The sequence below is a fragment of the Rhinopithecus roxellana genome, chromosome 15, assembly GCF_007565055.1.
Source record: "Rhinopithecus roxellana isolate Shanxi Qingling chromosome 15, ASM756505v1, whole genome shotgun sequence".
NCBI lineage: Eukaryota > Metazoa > Chordata > Mammalia > Primates > Cercopithecidae > Rhinopithecus > Rhinopithecus roxellana.
Genome location: NC_044563.1, coordinates 97,627,554 through 97,644,174, shown reverse-complemented (window position 1 = coordinate 97,644,174; position 16,621 = coordinate 97,627,554). Strand labels below are relative to the sequence as shown.

The window sequence follows — 16,621 nt, the reverse complement described above, 5'->3', positions numbered from 1 at the left end:
AGAAAGAGGGAGACAAATGTGGGCCAGGATTAGAAAGTAGACCTGAGTCACCTGATCCAGAGACCAAAGAAGTTTGCCAAAGGGAGAAAACAAAACTGCCGCCTCTCCCACAAACACAGAGGACCCTGGGAAGATGGGCAATGGAATGGTCAAGACTCAAAGGATAGAGGCCGGGCTCAGTGGCTCATGCCTAATCCCAGCACTTTGGGAGGCTGACACAGAAGGATCACTTGAGGCCAGGAGTTCAAGACCAGCCTGGGCAACATAGTGAGACTCTGTCTCTACCAAAAATACTGAAAGTCAACCAGGCCTGGTGGCATACACCTATAGTCCTGGCTACTCAGGTAACTGAGGCAGGAGGATCACTTGAGCCCAGGAAATCGAGGCTGCAGTGAGCTATGATAATGCCACTGCACTCCAGCCTGTGTCACAGAGCAAGATCCCGACTCAAGAAAAAAAAAAAAAGGAAAAAAAAGGGCTCAAAAGATAAGAGTTCAGGGCTCTGCTTCTCAACCAAACCTTCCTTGCAACTTCCACCAGGTGGCCTAGTTTTTGTCTTGCTTGCATTCCTGAGGCTCTGCTCAGGGTATGGAGAGGGGCCTCTGACACGGTTGAGGGCCTTCGCAGGTCAGTCGGGGAAAAGAGAACTCCATACTTCTAAACGTTCATCTTTCTACTTTTACCTGCCAGAAGGGAGAGCTCAGCTCTCTCCTGAAAGAGCCCTGGTGGCCACCTCTCCTAAAAAAAACAAAAAAAGAGTGGGCTACAGACCCCCAAGAGATTAAAAAGAATAGTAGGGATTTATGAACTTGCACACCTCAGACACATACCAGGAACCTGTTTGTTCCCTTCTGAACAACTCCAGAGACCCCTCCTGTAACCTACAGAGCTCCCTGCCAGCCTCAAATCCAGACAGACATGAGCTCCTGCCCAATGAAATCCCCTCCCCAGACCCCCCTTACCTGGCCTCCCATCACTGTAACGGTGTCTCCCATGGCAAGGGTCACCTCCTGGTGGCTGCTGCTGGAGGAAAAACAAGTCTGGCATGGATCGGGAGCTAGGATGGATTATGCCTCCCTACAGTCCCCAGGCCTATCCCACCCTAAGTGCTAAAGCCCTGGGGTGGCTGATGCCAGAAATACAGATGGGAGCTGTGGGTGGGGCCGCCACAGCTCAGCCTACTCACCTGAGTTCCCCGGCTGGCTCTGGCTGCGGCTCTGCACTGCCCCACGGAGCGGGTGCTGCAGCTGGGGAGGGGGATTATTCTCCACTCAAATTGTGCTTATCTTTGTTGGGGCCTCCCATCATCTGGTCGCACTGCTAGAAAGCCTCTCCCCCACTACTGGGCATTCCCCCATTCTCCCTCCCTGCAGCCTTCTCAAATCCTTCCTCTCCCTTCCTGATGACCCTTCTCCAGCCAGGATCTCCCCCTTTCCTCTCACTCTTTGGCCCCTAGCACTCTCTAGTTCCCCATCTCAGGTCTCTTCCACCCAGCCTCGCTTGAGACTCTCCCCTCACGGTCATAGGCCTGCCTCTGTTGGCTTCGGGGTCCCTCTTACCCTGACCGCTCTTCCTGGGGGTCCCTCTGCTGTCCCTCAAACCTCTCTTTCCTCCCTCTCTCCAACCTGCCCCGGCCAGTTCCTCATTCCTTTAACGTTTCTCATTCCTTGAGCCCCCAACCTCCCTGAGCCCACAACCCTCTCACCGAGATGCTGCACCTGCAGGGACTCGGCTGCCGGCTCACCCCAGGGCAGCCAGACACAAAGCAGCCAGCAGAGCACAGACGCCAGGACTCCCATAGGGACGCGAGGGGATCAGGGGACTTGAGCGCAGGGCCAGCCTCCCGAGGTGCTTCCCCGGGCCAAGGCAGGGTCACACCTCCACTCTGCAGCTGAGGTCCCTCTTGCTCTCATGCCCCAGAGCTCCCTTAGCCCCTCCTCCCAGGCTCTCAGCTCCTCCCCGAACTATAGCGTGACAGGAGTGCCCAGCTTATTACCATAATTTAGGCTCCTGTCCATAGCCCAGCCTCTGCCATGGCCTGTGGCTTCTCCTCCCCAGGGGAGGTTGGATTCAGATTATTCAGCCCTAAATTCTCTAGGGGAGCAAAGAGGTAACCTGTGCAAACTCCAGCTCCCCTTACCTGGGTCCTGGAAGCCCAATACCAGAGACCCAAGATGCGGGTATGAGTCTGACCCTATCCTCTCCTTTTACAGAGGGCCATGCTGCGGCCCTGGGACATGCCACTCAGGGGTCAGTGGTCAATAGCAGAGCCTGTGGAGTCCTAGCCTATTTTCCCACCACGCCCCACCTCAACTTCCACCTGGGTCTCCACATCCCTATCCTATGACCAGTTTTGAGCACCTCTAAGGAATGAATCATGCCTTAGTCCTCTGAATGCCCAGCACCATCTCCTGCCCTAGCTCAGGAAATGACAACTGAACAATAAATGTGTTTCATACTCCTATGTTGTTGCCACCATCAAGGCCAAACTTTGACAAAACAACTTTATATGTGTGAACAAGGTCCACTGTCTGCCCAGGAGGAATTTTAAAATGGTGAAAACATGGGACTGAGCACCTGGGGAACCTGTACATCGTTCACTTCATCAGCACTTAGGGAACACCAGCTAAATGCCAGGTCTTACATAGGATGATGATGGTGGTGGTGGTGGTGGTGGTGGTATTGGCCCCAGTAGACTCCTAGGCAAGGGCATAGATTTGAGATGCATTCATTCATTCATTCATTCACTCAACAAATTTGTTTGGCATTGATTCCATGTCATGCATTGTTCTAGGCATATAGTGGTAAAGAAAGCACACATAGCTATCTTCACACAGGAGGAACCTAGGGGCACAGATAGGAAGATGAAGAGGAAAGAGCTAAGGATGGAGCCTTAAGGAACACTGGTTAAGGAACAGGCAAAAGCTGATTGTCTCCAAGGAAGCTTGAAAACAAAAATTCATGGAAAGGAGAACCAGGTCTCAATGCTATTCTCAAAATAAAGCGGGGGGCATTTTAAGGTGGAGGGATCTATGGGGGCGATGGCCAATGTAAAATAAGGATTGGGGTGGCAGGTGAACAGCATTCTCCTGGGTAAGGACATTCACTCACCTCTGCCAGGATTCTAAATACAAAATAAACAGCCATATGACATTCTTTTTCAATGTAGAGAATCAATGAAGTAAGTCAGAGGGCAATGCATTTTGTGTGGCCTTTTCTGGACCATTCAAAAATCCCACAAGTCTTTCCCTTTTATCACTGACTTAGTAGTTAATACTAAGGTGAGAAAACAGATCATATTTTAAGGTTCTTCTTCAAGAGGGATTTACATTTTAAACTAGGCAATAATTTAGCCCAAACGAAAATAGTGTGCTTGTAAAACTTCAGCTGTTGGGGAAAGGGATGCAGAGGGGTGTTTAGGTGCCCCAAAGTTACAATTGTAAGTGGTTACCTGATGTAAGCTGCTGTCCATCTCCCTGCCCCTGCGCTTGACAGGGTGCAAAGGGCGCAGGTGCCTCCCTGGGTTAAGTTCAGGCACAAGCCCCATCTTAACAGCCCCTGATTTACACGTTTTTATCACCCCTCTACTAGCGCCTCTTTCCTTTCATTCCTTTCCAGGCCTGGTTCATCATTGTCTTTGCACCCAGCACCAGACCTAGGAGTTAAGCAAATGTTGACCTAATTGAATTAAATGAACCAGAGGGTCTGGGCCCTGGGTGAAGGTCAGCCATAGATCAAAATGTCACTGCCAGGCTCCGCCAGGCTTCGATGGATATGGGAGTGTGTTGGGTTTGGGTTTTGTTTTGTCTTGTTTTGTTGGGGGTGGAGGTGTTAGGGAAGGTGGGAGGGGAAATCGATTGAGAGGGCCATTCCCACACCCATTGGTTCAGACCCCTGCGGCCCACAGTAAAAGCCGGCCCTGCCCCCAAGGAATTCACAGAACAAGGATTGATTTCTCCCTGGTGGAAAAGTGCAGGAGGAAGCTAGGACGGAAGGTACGCTGAAGGTGAAGGCGTAGCAAGGGCTGACAGTCCAGGAGGGCCATGAGCCCTCCTGAGTATCCAGAGAAAACGGACTAGATTGCCCGCTCCCTGCCCACCTGTGTGAATAGTTTCCGGATCCCTCTATTCCGGTCCTCACAAAAAGTCCCAAACCTCCTCCCTACATCTCCACGATCTTCTTCCTCAACCCATGTGATCAGGTACCACATCAAGAGAAATACCAGCTTGAAGCCCAGCTACTGCCACCACAGGCCCATAGGCACACTGGGGCCCATTTGCTCCCAGGCTTCAGTGGGAGGTGACGATTGACCGGCAACTCTAGCCTCAGCGGCCCCGCCCCACAGGGGCCCGGCCCCGCCCCTCCGCGCTCTGGCCCGGTCCCCAGCTCCGAGGGCGGCTGGCCGGGTCTCGGTCGCGGTTCCTTCCAGCTCCTGGCAGCCGGGCACCCGAAGGAACGGGTCGTTCAACGACACAGCTGGACCTGGCCCAGCCATGGACCGAAAAGTGGCCCGAGAATTCCGGCATAAGGTCAGAGCTGCGAGGCGCCCCAGGCTTCTGGGACTCCGGAGTCCTGGGCGCGGTGGGTAAGGGGTGGACACCCCGGCACTGCCCCTCCCTTTTCCGACCCCACCTGATGGCTCTGGGTGGGCTGGGACACCCGAGGGTCGTCTGACTGGCAGCAGGGATCCCCAGTAAAGTGAGGGAGGGAACACTGGGACTCCGGGGCTCAGGGACTGCTAAACAGATCGATCTTCTGCCAAGCTTTCTCCCTCTGCCTTCCAGGGGCGGGGACGTCTCTGGGGTTTGAATTCCTTCCAGTCTTGGCCGCTTCTCTGAGGTGCCCCCTTTGTGGGCAAGTCCCTCTCCTTCCTAGTGCCCCCAGCTCAGGGCTGATGAGGCATGTGGAGAGAGTCTGGGGCAGTATCTGAGAGGTGAGTGTTGGCAGAAGGGAAACTAGACGTCTCTCTCCCTGCCTTTTGACCTCAGGACTTGAGTTAGAAGCATTTCAGCCCTGCCTGCCTAAGGGCGTTTCTTAGGGCCTAAGAAGTAGCTGAGGAGCTGGTGCTGACCGGGGTGCGGTGGGGAGGAAGGGAGGAGGTACAGGGGGCGTGGGAGCTGGGCTCTGGCCAGCCAGATCCTTCAGGCAGAACCGGGTCCACCCTGGCGTGTCCCAGTGAGGGGCCTCACTGGTGGTCTGGGATTCGAAAGGACCATCCCTGGAAGCGGCTGGATTTTACACAGGGCATTTCCAGAACAATTCACAAAGCTATGCAGAATCTGCTGAGACCTGAGGCCACAGAGGGTCATCAAAGACATCCAGCCAACCTCTTCACCAGGCCTTAGGATGCCTCTGAGTCGGGATGAAGCCGCGGAGGGTTTGGGGGGTGGGGGTGGAATCTGGATCTCCCTACAGGCCCTGCCTGAGGGGCAGGTAACTATTAACAACTGTGTGACCCAAGGGTCTCCCAAAGACCCCAGGGGGTGCAGTGTCTTTAGACCAAGCCAAACCTCTTCCTGGTCTGAGGACTGAGCCCAGGTAGGGGAGGTCAGCGTCCTTAACCCCTTCCTTCCCATAGAGAGGCCCATAGGATCCCAAGGAGCCAGCCAGTGTAGGGGCCGCAGGGGCTTGGGGCCAAGGGCCCCGGGTCAATTATTCATTTAATAAGCATGTTTTGAGCATCCTCTCAGCTATACCCAGTCTGTGCCCTCAAATTGCTGGTGGTGTAGGTGGGAAGCAGACCCTACCCTGGTAATTACCCATGTCTGGGTGCTGCCTGTTGGGGCCAAGCTTTTGTAGGGGCACAAAGGGACAGCACAAACTGGCAGAAGGCTCCTGAAAACAAGGTCTTGGGCATCCCTGATCCTGCTCCCAGGGCTGGGAAGTTCAGTAGGAATTTAGGGGCTGGGGAATGCCAAGGGGAGCTTGAGACAGCATTCGCTGGTACATCCTGTTGCAAAGAGACATGTCGGAAGAAATTTCAGCTGCTAAGGACATTTTGTGAGTGTAGATTTCAGGCAACCCAGTTTGAAGGAGCTCAACCTTCCGTCCCCCACCCCAAGACTCAGGGTTGAATTTCACTTTCCTGCCCCTGGCCTGAAATAATGTCAGGTCTTCTGCGTTCACTCTGTGGGGTACCTACTCTGTCTCTTTTGCAAGAATCATCTCCTGGGTCCCTGGTGTCTGATGCAGACCCTGGGTTTGCCCTGTTCCTCTTCCCCAGGTCCCACAGGCTTCAAAGGGCCTCAGACCTCCACGTTTCCTCTGCCCTACTCTTCCTCATCACAAGAGTCATTACTTACTAATGTCCCTGTGTGCCGGCAGGGCAGGCGCCATGTGCTAGGCAAGGCCCAGGCTGGACTTTGTGCCCTGTTGCCTTGGAGACAGCCACAGCCTTCCCCTCCCAGGTTGGGGATCATCCAGGAACTGGGAGAGAGGATGAAGCAGCAGGGGATAGAGAGGAGGCACTCAGATATGCTGGGAGAAATTTACAGCTTACTGTTGTTTGCTTTGTAGGGGTACCTTCCTTAGTGTTTTGGAGGAAATGGTTTATGATCTAAATCCTTGGTTGTTGGAGGTAATATTTAAGGTAGTGTGTTATAATGGAAAATGCTATGTGACCTTGAGCAACTCAATCTCTCTGCGGCTCAGTGCTCTTATTTGTGAAAAGAGATAACAATATTTAACTAATAAGGTTATCATGAATGTTGAATGAGATCTACATGTGTGTGGGGAGCTTAAATAGACCCTGACACTTACGGAGCCCTCAACAAATGTCCACTGTTGTTTATTATCTGGAGTTAGCAGAACTGGGACCATATCTTAGCCCTGTTACTGTCAGGAAGACCTTGGCCGAGCCACCCACTCTCCCTGAGTTTTAGTTTCTTCAGCTGTGAGATGGAGTTTGTACCTCACAAGACAGACAAGACTAACTAGCAATTAAAGTACTGGCTGCTCTGGGCCCACAGTAACCACACTGTTTCCAACTGATACCTGCAGAGTGTCCAGTGTGAGCCAACAGACTCCAGGCATCGACTCCTTTTGATTTGTGAAGTTACCCCAAGGTCGCCAGGAGCACTTGCATGCCCTTCCAGTAACTGGTAGCAACCTTGGGCCAGGATTAGGGGGAGCAGGGCTTGGTCAGAGACTGTTTTCTCCCTCAGAGAAGCAGCTTTCAAAAGGAGACTGCTCCTCTGTTCGCAGCACCAGCACATGGCAGGAGCTTGGTTACTCATTTGCTTAAAAGTATTTATTGCCTCTTCAGCAGTCACGCATTTATGAGCATAGCTGTGTACTCTGCCTGAGGCCAGGCATTGGATGACCTGGTGGGATGAATAAGAAGATCAGAAACAGCTACCACTCTCTAGGAATTTGCTAATCATTCATTCATTCACATAGGCAATACATATTGACTGAGTTCTCAATATATGCCAGGCAGTACTCTAAGCATCGAAAAACAAAATAATGCCCTTGCTCTCTTAGACAGTACATTCTAGTGGGGAAGACAGACAGTTAAAAGGAAATCGACAAAAGTATCGTGTAATGCCAGGTAGTGATAAATTATATGAAGAAATAAACTAAGATGGGAAGAGAGATAGTACGTAACAAGGTGGGCAGTCAGGAAGGCCTCTCTGAAGAGGTGACGTCTGAGCAGAGACCTGGAATAAGTGAGGAGAGAAGCCACGGGGATACGTGTAGGGGAGCATCCCCCAAAGTGGAAGCAGCAAGTGTGAAGGCCTTGAGGCCAGCACATGCCTGCCTGTATGGAACAGCAAGTAGGACAGCATGTCCCAGAGGAATCGTGAGTGGAGAATGGTGAGAAATGGGTCAGAGGGGTGATAGGGGCCTGATAGGCCATGGTTAGGTTGGGATTTTCTTATAGTGTGAATGATTTACATTTAAAAGGAATTGTTCTGGCTGCTCTGTAGAGAATCCACTGAGGGGCCCAAGAGTAGAAGAGGGACCTCAGTCAGGAGGCTCCTGCAGGACCCCAGGCCAGAGGCAGGGGCTCAGACTCGGGTGAGAATGGGTCAGATTCAGGATACATGTTTTTGCTGATGGACTGGCTGTGAGTGTAGAAAGAGAGGCATCAAGGGTGAATTCACATTTAGGGGAGAAGCAGCAGGTTGGTGGAGACAGAGCAGGAGGTGGTGGAAACCTAACATTCCACTTTGAATGCTGTAAGCTTGAGACACCTGCTAGAGGTGACTGAGAAGGCTGTAGGTCTGGCCTGGAGATAAACATCAGTAGGTCCTTGGGGGTGTAAGTGGTATTTAAACCCTTGAGACGGATGAGTTCACTTAGAGAGACGGTGCCGATGGAGAGGAGACCCAGGACAGAGTCTGGGGCACCACAACTTTTGGAGGAGAAGGAGCAGCAAGTGAGGAAGGAGAACAAGGAGAAGCAGGGCGTGATTGCTGTGCCAGGCACTGGGCAAAATACTACAAACTAGCTGACTTGTCAAGAGCCTCTGAAAAGATGAAGGGCACTGTTTATGGCCTTGATGGTGGTGATGCTTTCACACGTGCACGTCTATCCCCAAACTCATCAGGTTGTTTACACTAAATATATACAGTATTTTACATGTCAGGCATACCTCAATAAAGTGGTTCCAGAAAAAGAAAAGAAGTCAGGTGCGGTGGCTCACACCTATAATCCCAGCATTTTGGGAGGCTGAGGTGGGAGGATTACTTGAACCCAGGAGTTTGAGACCAGCCTGGGTAACATAGCCATACCCCATCTCTACAAAAAGTACAAAAATTGACTAGGTGTGGTGTTGTGCACCTGTAGTCCCAGCTACTTGAGGGGCTGAATTAGGAGAATCAATTGAGTCTGGAGGCTGAGATTGCAGTGAGCTGTGGTCACACCACTGCACTCCAGCTTGGGTGACAGAGTGAGACCTGGTCTCAAAAAAAAAAAAAAAAAAAGAAAGAAAAAAGAAAAGAGAGAGAGAGAAAGAAAGAAAGAGAAGAGAAGAGAAGAGAAGAGAAAAAAGAGAAGAGAAGAAAAGATGGATAATAAGAAAACAAGAGTTAAATAAAGCCTGGTACCACTGGGATGCACACTCTGAAGGCCTGGGAAGAAGTGTGGCTGGATCTATTCATCCCACTAACATCTACAGAGGGCCACCAGCTACCCACTGCTGTGGATATGGAATTTATATCCACTTATTCTCACTTAGTTTTATGTAACAAACACAGGACTTACTACTTGCCAGGCACTGTTCTAAACTCTTCATAATTATTAACTTATTAAATTAATACTAAAAAAATTATTAATCTCTCTTAGTGATTAAATCCCATTTTAAAAAGAGATGTTTGTGGCCATTTTACAGATAAGGAAACTGAGGCACAGAGCGGTGCAGACCCAGTTGGGGAAGGGGTTCTTTGACTCCACCACCACACTCACAACCCAGGCCTGCGTCTGGGCCGTACACAGGCTTGTGGGGAGACAGGGGAGTAAAAGGAGAAAGTTCAGCACAGCTTGGTGAGTCCCATGGGGACAAAGAGTTGTTTGTGTGCACAGAGAAAGATGTGGCCAGCTTTGTGGGGGAGCCTAAAGAAAGACTTGACCAAGAAGAGGTGACATTTGAAGTGAGTCTTAAAGGTAGAGGAGGAGTCCACAGAAAAGAAATACTGCTAGTACCACCACTGTTAATGGTTAACCAGGGTGGCAGCAGGGAGCAGGTGGCTCGTCCAAGGGGGAGCCAAGAAATCTTTATGAAGAGTTTCTGCAGAAAAGGGCAGGATTAAATGACCCAACAAGTTGCACCCTGGGGCCAGATGCAGGAGGCCAGCACACCTGAAGGGGCCAGGAGAGGGAAGGTTACCAGAACAGGTGAGAACCAGGACTGCCTGAGAGGCCCAGACAGGAACTGCAGCCTTGGGCAGAGGAACCTGCCTAGCTGTGGCCCAGCAGCCAGCCCCCAGGGACTAGCAGCCTCAGTTCCTGTCTCCCCATTCCTCTCATCTCCTGCTTGTGCCTCCTGATGGCTGAACAAAGCAGGAAACCAGAGGGGAGGGGAGCCCAGACAGAGACCCCTGGACAAAGGGCAAGGTAGAGGTGGCTGGAGGCATGAAAGGAAAAGATCTAGCACACATTTTGGAGACCTTGAAATGTCCCAGGCATTGTTATACATACTTTATGTTTACTCACTCATTTAATCCCCACCACAGCCCAAGGAGACTTCATCAAGTGGAACAACATGCATTATTTAATTTGTTCTGACTCTCTTTCTCCCTGTTTGGCTGGGTGAATTAAATGTCCCATGGTTCCCCTCTGCAGCTATCCTGAAGCATCAGTCCATATGGGGGAATACTGGGGGATGAGACTGGAGGGCACCACATGGCCAAACCCAGCTTTTGCCTCCAATATCCTAGACAAGCGGCCTAAAGATTGTGAGGGTGGAGAAGCTCCCTGTCCCCTCCTCCCATACAGACCGATAGCACAGTGCCAGAGGAACATCAGTCTTCGAATGCTCATCTAGGCAGGGCCTGCGGCAGGGGTAGGGGGAGCAGGGATGATAATAGAGATCCCCAACAGCTATTTGTAGATGGTGAGCTCCTTTAGGGCTTCTGTGCTCAATATCAAGAGGGATCCGAGAAAAGGAAAGGCTTTCTAAATCTAGTCGGAGAAAGAAGACTGGTGTCTTTCCCATAGTAGGTGGTCAATAAATGTGTAATGGACAAGTGCAAAACAAAGGAGTTATATTTGGTAAATGGATACCATGTGGTAGTTTGAAAAAAAGCAGAGGTTTTGGAGCCAGCCAGCGTAGGTTGGAGTCTCAGTTCTGTCACTTCTCTGAGCCTCTATTTCCTCATCTGTAAAATGGGGATGATAACGTTCACCTCAGAGGGTTGTTAGGAGATTAAAGATAATACAAGTAAAGTTCCTCAGGCAGTGGACAGTCAGTAGGGAGAGGCTGGCTGGGATAAGTGAGCCAGACAGGAAGAGCCTTAGGCTGGGAGGCAGGTGGGGAAGCTCTGGACTCTAGAAGAGGGGACTTGGGCCTCATCTGAAATGAAGGCAGAGTTCACATGAGAGAAGGGAAGCCATCCATTGTGGATAGATGGAATCGCTGGGACATACATTTTTGTGATGAATTGGAAGTGAACTAAGGGGAGGCAGACCCAGAACATATGTGCTGAGGACCAATGGAAAGGTGGTGACCCAGGCCTGGGCCAACAGGTCAGAAAAAAGGCTCTAGACTAGAGCAAATAGAGTTCACGTTTCATCAACAGACGCCACTGGGCACCGTGCGCCTGTGTGCATGACATGGTTCTGGGTTCCACAGGGAAATGAAGAACATGTTTGGAAGGAAGGAAGAAAGGAGTGTGGGAGACCTACTGCGTGCCTGGCGCTTTGTGTGTACCTGAGTGCAGGGTACTGGGAGAATGGTACAAAGCACCCTAGAGCAGGGGCTCCCCAAAGCTGACCCTCGGGTTGGTAAAATTTTTTAATATTGGAAAAGTAATTTGATTTGGACCACAGGGAAGATTACAAAGAAAAAGTAATTTAAGTAATGGTGGTATTGTTACTGCACGTTCAGGCTTTAGAGAAACTTCCATCTTTCTCAGTTTTCTTTCTTGGTGCCTTTTAATGCCTGAAGAGTGAGGTGTGAGTGTGTGGTTTCATTCAGGTGTGGTCAGAGAACAAAGCAGTGCGGTTCTCTCTGAGTCTCTCTAAGATATTTCTGGGTGGAGAATGATCCCTCCCTTTGCAGGATCTCCTGTGTAACTAGTTTTCAAGTTTTTGATGATTTATCACTTAGATTCATATGTAAAGAGCATTCTACATAAACCAGATCTATTTTCCCTGTTAGCTATTATGGTCTATAGAGAATTGTTCAAATGGACAAGTCAGACATGGTGGTAGATGGAATGATCTGAGTGAGGACAAGGAGATTTCAGTGTATCAGGGGAAGGATCTGTTCCACTGCAGCTGAGTCCCACTTGGGATGTAGTGGAGGTGACCCTGGAGAAGTGAGCAAGGGCAGAACTGAGGACAGGGTTTGACTGACCTAACCAATGACAGTGGGTAGACATGAGGCTGAAGAGCTGAGCTCTGCAGCTGTCTCGGGAGACAGGTAGGATGAGACCTCTGGGAGCAGTTGTCAGTGCTGGAGAGCTGCTGACAAGGGCCAGGAGCCTGGGACCTGCAGAGACAGGCTCCTTTCCACCAAGACCGTCTCCAAATGATCTGTACTTGCCCCAAGGAAGGGAGAAAAACAGAACCCTAGACCCTAACATTGCAAGTTACCTTACTCTTCTACCTCAATTTTCCACCTAATGCACAATAAACATGGTCTAAGGAGGACAGTTCCTCACTACTGAAATCTAATGCTACAGTAGGATACATTTCTGCAAAGAGGGATAAGAGAGAACTTCAGTCCTAAGGCCTCAGTCAGTAACAGATTCCCTCTCCCATCTTCTTTCTTGTGTCATCACCCGGGGTTAGAATCGGGCTAGAAGTCTTTGGTCAGGGTGTCCTCACTCTAGCCAAAGCAGATGGGATTTTTATGCTCCCCTTAGAAAGTAGAACACTTGGGTTCAAAGAGTCATTCACAAGATGTCCCATTTTCTCACTCATTATAGATCAACCCAAAGGTATTTTCTTAACAGTACAGAGGAGAGAGATGGGGCTTAGAGATAGAAAAGGAGTTCTTGAAAGCAAAGGGTTTGAAATTTTGGTCTAAAGGGACCTTGGGAGTTATTTTCCCCTACCAGGCCTGAGTCACAATCAATGGTCGTGGCATAGCAGAAAGAACATGGGCTTTGGAGTCAGACTTGGGTTCACATCCCAGCTCTGCTTATTAGCTGTGGGACACTGGGTGAGTTGACTTAACGTCTCTGATCCTCAGTTTCCTCAACTGCAACTTGATGTGATAATATTGGCCCCAGTGTGATAAACAAATGGAGTAAAGCCCATGAAAAGCTCCTGGTGCCACCGCATGGGGAATTATGGGGGCAACATCATTTCCCTTCCCCTGCTGTTCCCATGGTTACCTCCCTCCCACCTGAACCATGTGGGCACACCAGGAGGCAGGCAGAGAAATTCATTCAATACTTCTTTATTGAGTGCTTACTATGTGTTAGGCACGAGGAATTTATAACAAAATAGACCTCATCTTTCTCCTCATGGGATTTTTCTATCCAGCAAAGGAGACAGAACAATTCACAGAGAAAACAAACCTTAAATTACAAATCGTCATCGATCTTTGATGGAATTGAAACATCTCCGGGGTGCAGGAGTGGGTTCTGTCCGGGTACGTGAGCAGGGAAGACCTCTCTGGAAAGGAGGCAGCCAGGCAGGGAAGTGGGGGAAGCAATCCAGGCAGAGGGAACAGCACATGCTAAGGCCCTGAGGCTGGAGAGCGTTGGGCCTGTGGAAAGAACTGAAAGGAGGCATTTGTAGCCAGAAAGACTGGTAGGAAAGGAGATTGGGCTTTGATAAGTCAAGGTAAGGAGTTTGGATTTAGGTTTGGTTTGGGGTACAAGAAACTATTGAACAAGCAAGCGACATGATTTAATTTATAAAGATATTTCTGGTCCTTGCTGCTAGGAGTGTTCAGACTCCTCCATGACAGTCCAGTGTGGGCAGCCCAGGCCTGTCTCAGGGAGGCACCCCCACCCCACAGGCCTGAGCAGAGTGGGTGAGAGAATCCATGCTATGTAGAGAGATGGGCTTTCAGAGGTGGTACATGCGAGAGGCCAGCCTCCCACCCTAAGATTTAGTACCACCCACTCAAGCAGATGCTTCCATCTCCTGTCAACTAGCTGGGAGCTCCATTTTTTTTTTTTTTTTTTTTTTTTTTTTTTTGAGACAGAGTTTCGCTCTGTCACCCAGGCTGGAGTGCAGTGGCGCGATCTTGGCTCACTGCAACCTCTGCCTCCCGAGTTCAAGTGATTCTCCTGCCTCGGCCTCCCAAGTAGCTAGGATTACAGGGGCACACCACCACACCCAGCTAATTTTTGTATTTTAATAGAGACAGGGTTTCACCACGTTAGCCAGGCTGGTCTCAAACTCTTTACCTCAGGTGATCCACCTACCTCCGCCTTCCAAAGTGCTGGGATTATAGGCGTGAGCCACCGCGCCTAGCCCTAGCTGGGAACTCCTTGCACTGAGTTAGGGAGAAAGCAAGGGTGCCCTTTTGGAGCAGGTGGGCTGAACTTCTGTAGCAACTGAAACCCAAGCTGTGAGTCAAGCCTCCTAAGTTATTCTCACCTTTAATGAAATGCTCAGCCTGATTTTATAGGAAAGGAAGTACTGCCAGATCCAGGCCAGAAATTTGCATTCTGTTGCCCCTGTTCAGGCCAGAAATCCCAAGGGCTAGGCCCAGCATGTCCCCTCTGTGGTGGGACAGACAGACTGCCCTGGTCTTCCAGAACCCTTGGGATACTCACAGAAAGAGGTAACGCTGCTCTGGCCCTCTTCTGAGGACCAGTCAGTGGAGAGCTTGCAACTTCCAGCAGCAGCCTCTCTATGAAGGGCTGAGGCCCTGGGCCCGGAGGCTGGAGGAGAGAGGGACCCAATGACCCCTCAAGCTTCCATCTTGCTGTTACCCATTCTTGGGCTGAAGAGAGACCCAAAGATACAGGGTAGAGATTCACACTGAGGTAACTCAGGGAGTGGAATTCAGGGCCTCCCACTGGAATCGAAGTGCTAATGACACAACTCCTGAACCCGACCTTAGAGTCCCAGCCATTGACGTCAACAAAGTTGAAATGATGTAACCTGACTCTCCCCCTGCAGGGCTTGTGCAGGGGCCTGGGGAGGGGGGAAGGAGTGGCCAGGAAACTGACTAGTGGACAGAACTCAGGGCAACCCAGCTAAGGTTAGGACAAGACAGAGTGAAGGTCCCCTGGCATTGATGTTACAGAAGAATTCGGTGGCAAGGGGCTTCTGGCGGGTGGCATGTGCTATCTGAGCGAGTGGCCCAAATCCTTCCTGAAAGCATTTATCCGGCACTACAGCCACCATCAGGTAAGACAGTGGGCTTCTTCTGGCCACGGATGACACAGCCATGGGGGTGAGCAGCAGCACTGTCATGGCAGCATGTCGTGTCACATGGGGATTCACATATGTACATATGTGTGTGCATCCCCGTGTGTGCACATATTGCCCCACCCGAGGACGAGGGGTGCCTGGCCACATCTGGAGGGGCAGCAGTACTCCTGTGGCCACGTTGGGGTGTTCTGCATAGGTCTGATGCATTGGGGTCAGAGGCTCAGCCTGGCCTGTGGCTTCTCTCCTCTCCTCACAACTCCAGCCCTGAGAAGATGCTGGGGAGGCTGCTGGGGATGACTTCTCCTCCCTGGAGTCTGCTATGGAGGGTGCTGAGCCTGGAACTGTGATTCTCCTATTGGATTTTCCAGGTGGATTTTCTGATTGAAAATGATGCAGAGAAGGACTATCTCTATGATGTGCTGCGAATGTACCACCAGTAAGTGTGCTAAGTCCAGATCCTGTGGACCACTTGGGTTCGTCTGTCTTCAGGGAGCCCTGGGATGGGTTGTTCTGAGACAGAGGAGCTCAGAGGGTGGATGCTCACTGCTCCTGGAAATCAAATGGACATAGCATTCACTCATTTCAGCAACTATTTACACAAGTACTTTGTACTTGGCTTTGTGCTAGGGGCTGGGGTATACTTGTGAGCAAGACAGATTGGTCTCTGTTCTCAGGTTGCTTATAGTCTGATGGAGTAGGCTGTCTAGTAGCCAGACAGATTCAATAGAGTGTGATTGTTGGGACAGAACAAGAAATGCCAGCTGGCCACAGCCCTTGCATCAGATGTCTCTGATCACCCACTTGCTTTTTGATTCATTTTGTATACTTTATAAGCTCCTGCCACTGCTGGGCACTATGCAGAATCTGGAAATGAATTAGATCCTCTTTCTTTCCTTGAGTAACTTGTGGTCTGGTGAGGGGAGATGAACATACACTACAAATACAAAGAACTCTAATGTAAGTTATATCAAATAACTGCTAAGTAGAGGTAAAAGCAGAAATGTGAAGAAAGGAGTTTTCCTTTCCAGCTGAGAGGGAAGAGAAAGGACCAGGAAGGCTTGAGCAAGGCTTTGAAGGATAAGAAAGATTTGAGGCCAGGCACAGTGGCTCATTCCTATAATCCCAGAACTTTGGGAAGCTGAGGCAGGAGGACTGCTTGAGCCCAGGAGTTAGAGACCAGCCTGGGCAACATGGTGAAATCCCATCTCTACAAAAAAATGCAAAAAATTAACTGGGTATGGTGGTGCATGCCTGTAGTCCCAGCTACTTAGGAGGCTGAGGTGGGAAGATCACCTGAACCCAGGAGGTCAAGGCTGCAGTGAGCCATGATCGCATCACTGCACTCCAGCCTGGGCAAGACAGCAAGACCCTGTCTCAAAAAAATAATAAAAGAAAAAGATTTGGGTAGGTGGAATATCAGAGAAGGGCATTCCAGAATGAGGGATCAGCATTAGCCGAAGTGTGGAGGCATGAAAGCAAGGGTGTGACTTGGGATAAGTAATCTGGGGGAGTAGGACTTGGGAGGACACAGAGATTGTAAATAGCCACAAGGCTGGAGAAGCTCCACGGGACAGGTCATGGAGGGCCCTGAGCATGCCGAGAAGAGTGGACTTTG

The 16,621-nt window shown here is 50.4% G+C and overlaps 2 protein-coding genes across 13 annotated transcripts in view; one reads left to right on the top strand and one right to left on the bottom strand.

The window, feature by feature from the left end:
* OTOG (otogelin) overlaps positions 1 to 1,913 on the bottom strand; it is a 102,955-nt gene extending 101,042 nt beyond the window's left edge. For 5 of the 9 annotated variants that reach the window (XR_004053575.1, XM_030917780.1, XM_030917776.1 and 2 more), the window contains exons 1-3: positions 1,706 to 1,877; positions 1,187 to 1,247; positions 963 to 1,020 (exon numbers count right to left, since the gene is read on the bottom strand). Coding sequence is in view for 8 of the 9 variants with exons in the window: in XM_030917780.1 (XP_030773640.1) it covers positions 963 to 1,020; positions 1,187 to 1,247; positions 1,706 to 1,799 (213 nt within the window). In the remaining variant the exon portion in view is untranslated. Of the gene's footprint in view, positions 1 to 962; positions 1,024 to 1,186; positions 1,248 to 1,705 lie in introns of all 9 variants that reach the window. The other 4 variants (XM_030917779.1, XM_030917777.1, XM_030917784.1 and 1 more) reach the window with 4 other exon arrangements.
* A 2,449-nt stretch (positions 1,914 to 4,362) lies between these two features.
* The window catches only part of USH1C (USH1 protein network component harmonin), a 50,377-nt gene continuing 38,118 nt past the window's right edge, over positions 4,363 to 16,621 (top strand). For all 4 annotated transcript variants that reach the window (XM_010370143.2, XM_030917819.1, XM_030917820.1 and 1 more), the window contains exons 1-2: positions 4,363 to 4,529; positions 15,375 to 15,442. In XM_010370143.2, the coding sequence (XP_010368445.1) occupies positions 4,494 to 4,529; positions 15,375 to 15,442 (104 nt within the window). In that variant the 5' untranslated portion in view covers positions 4,363 to 4,493. The remainder of the gene's footprint in view (positions 4,530 to 15,374; positions 15,443 to 16,621) is intronic.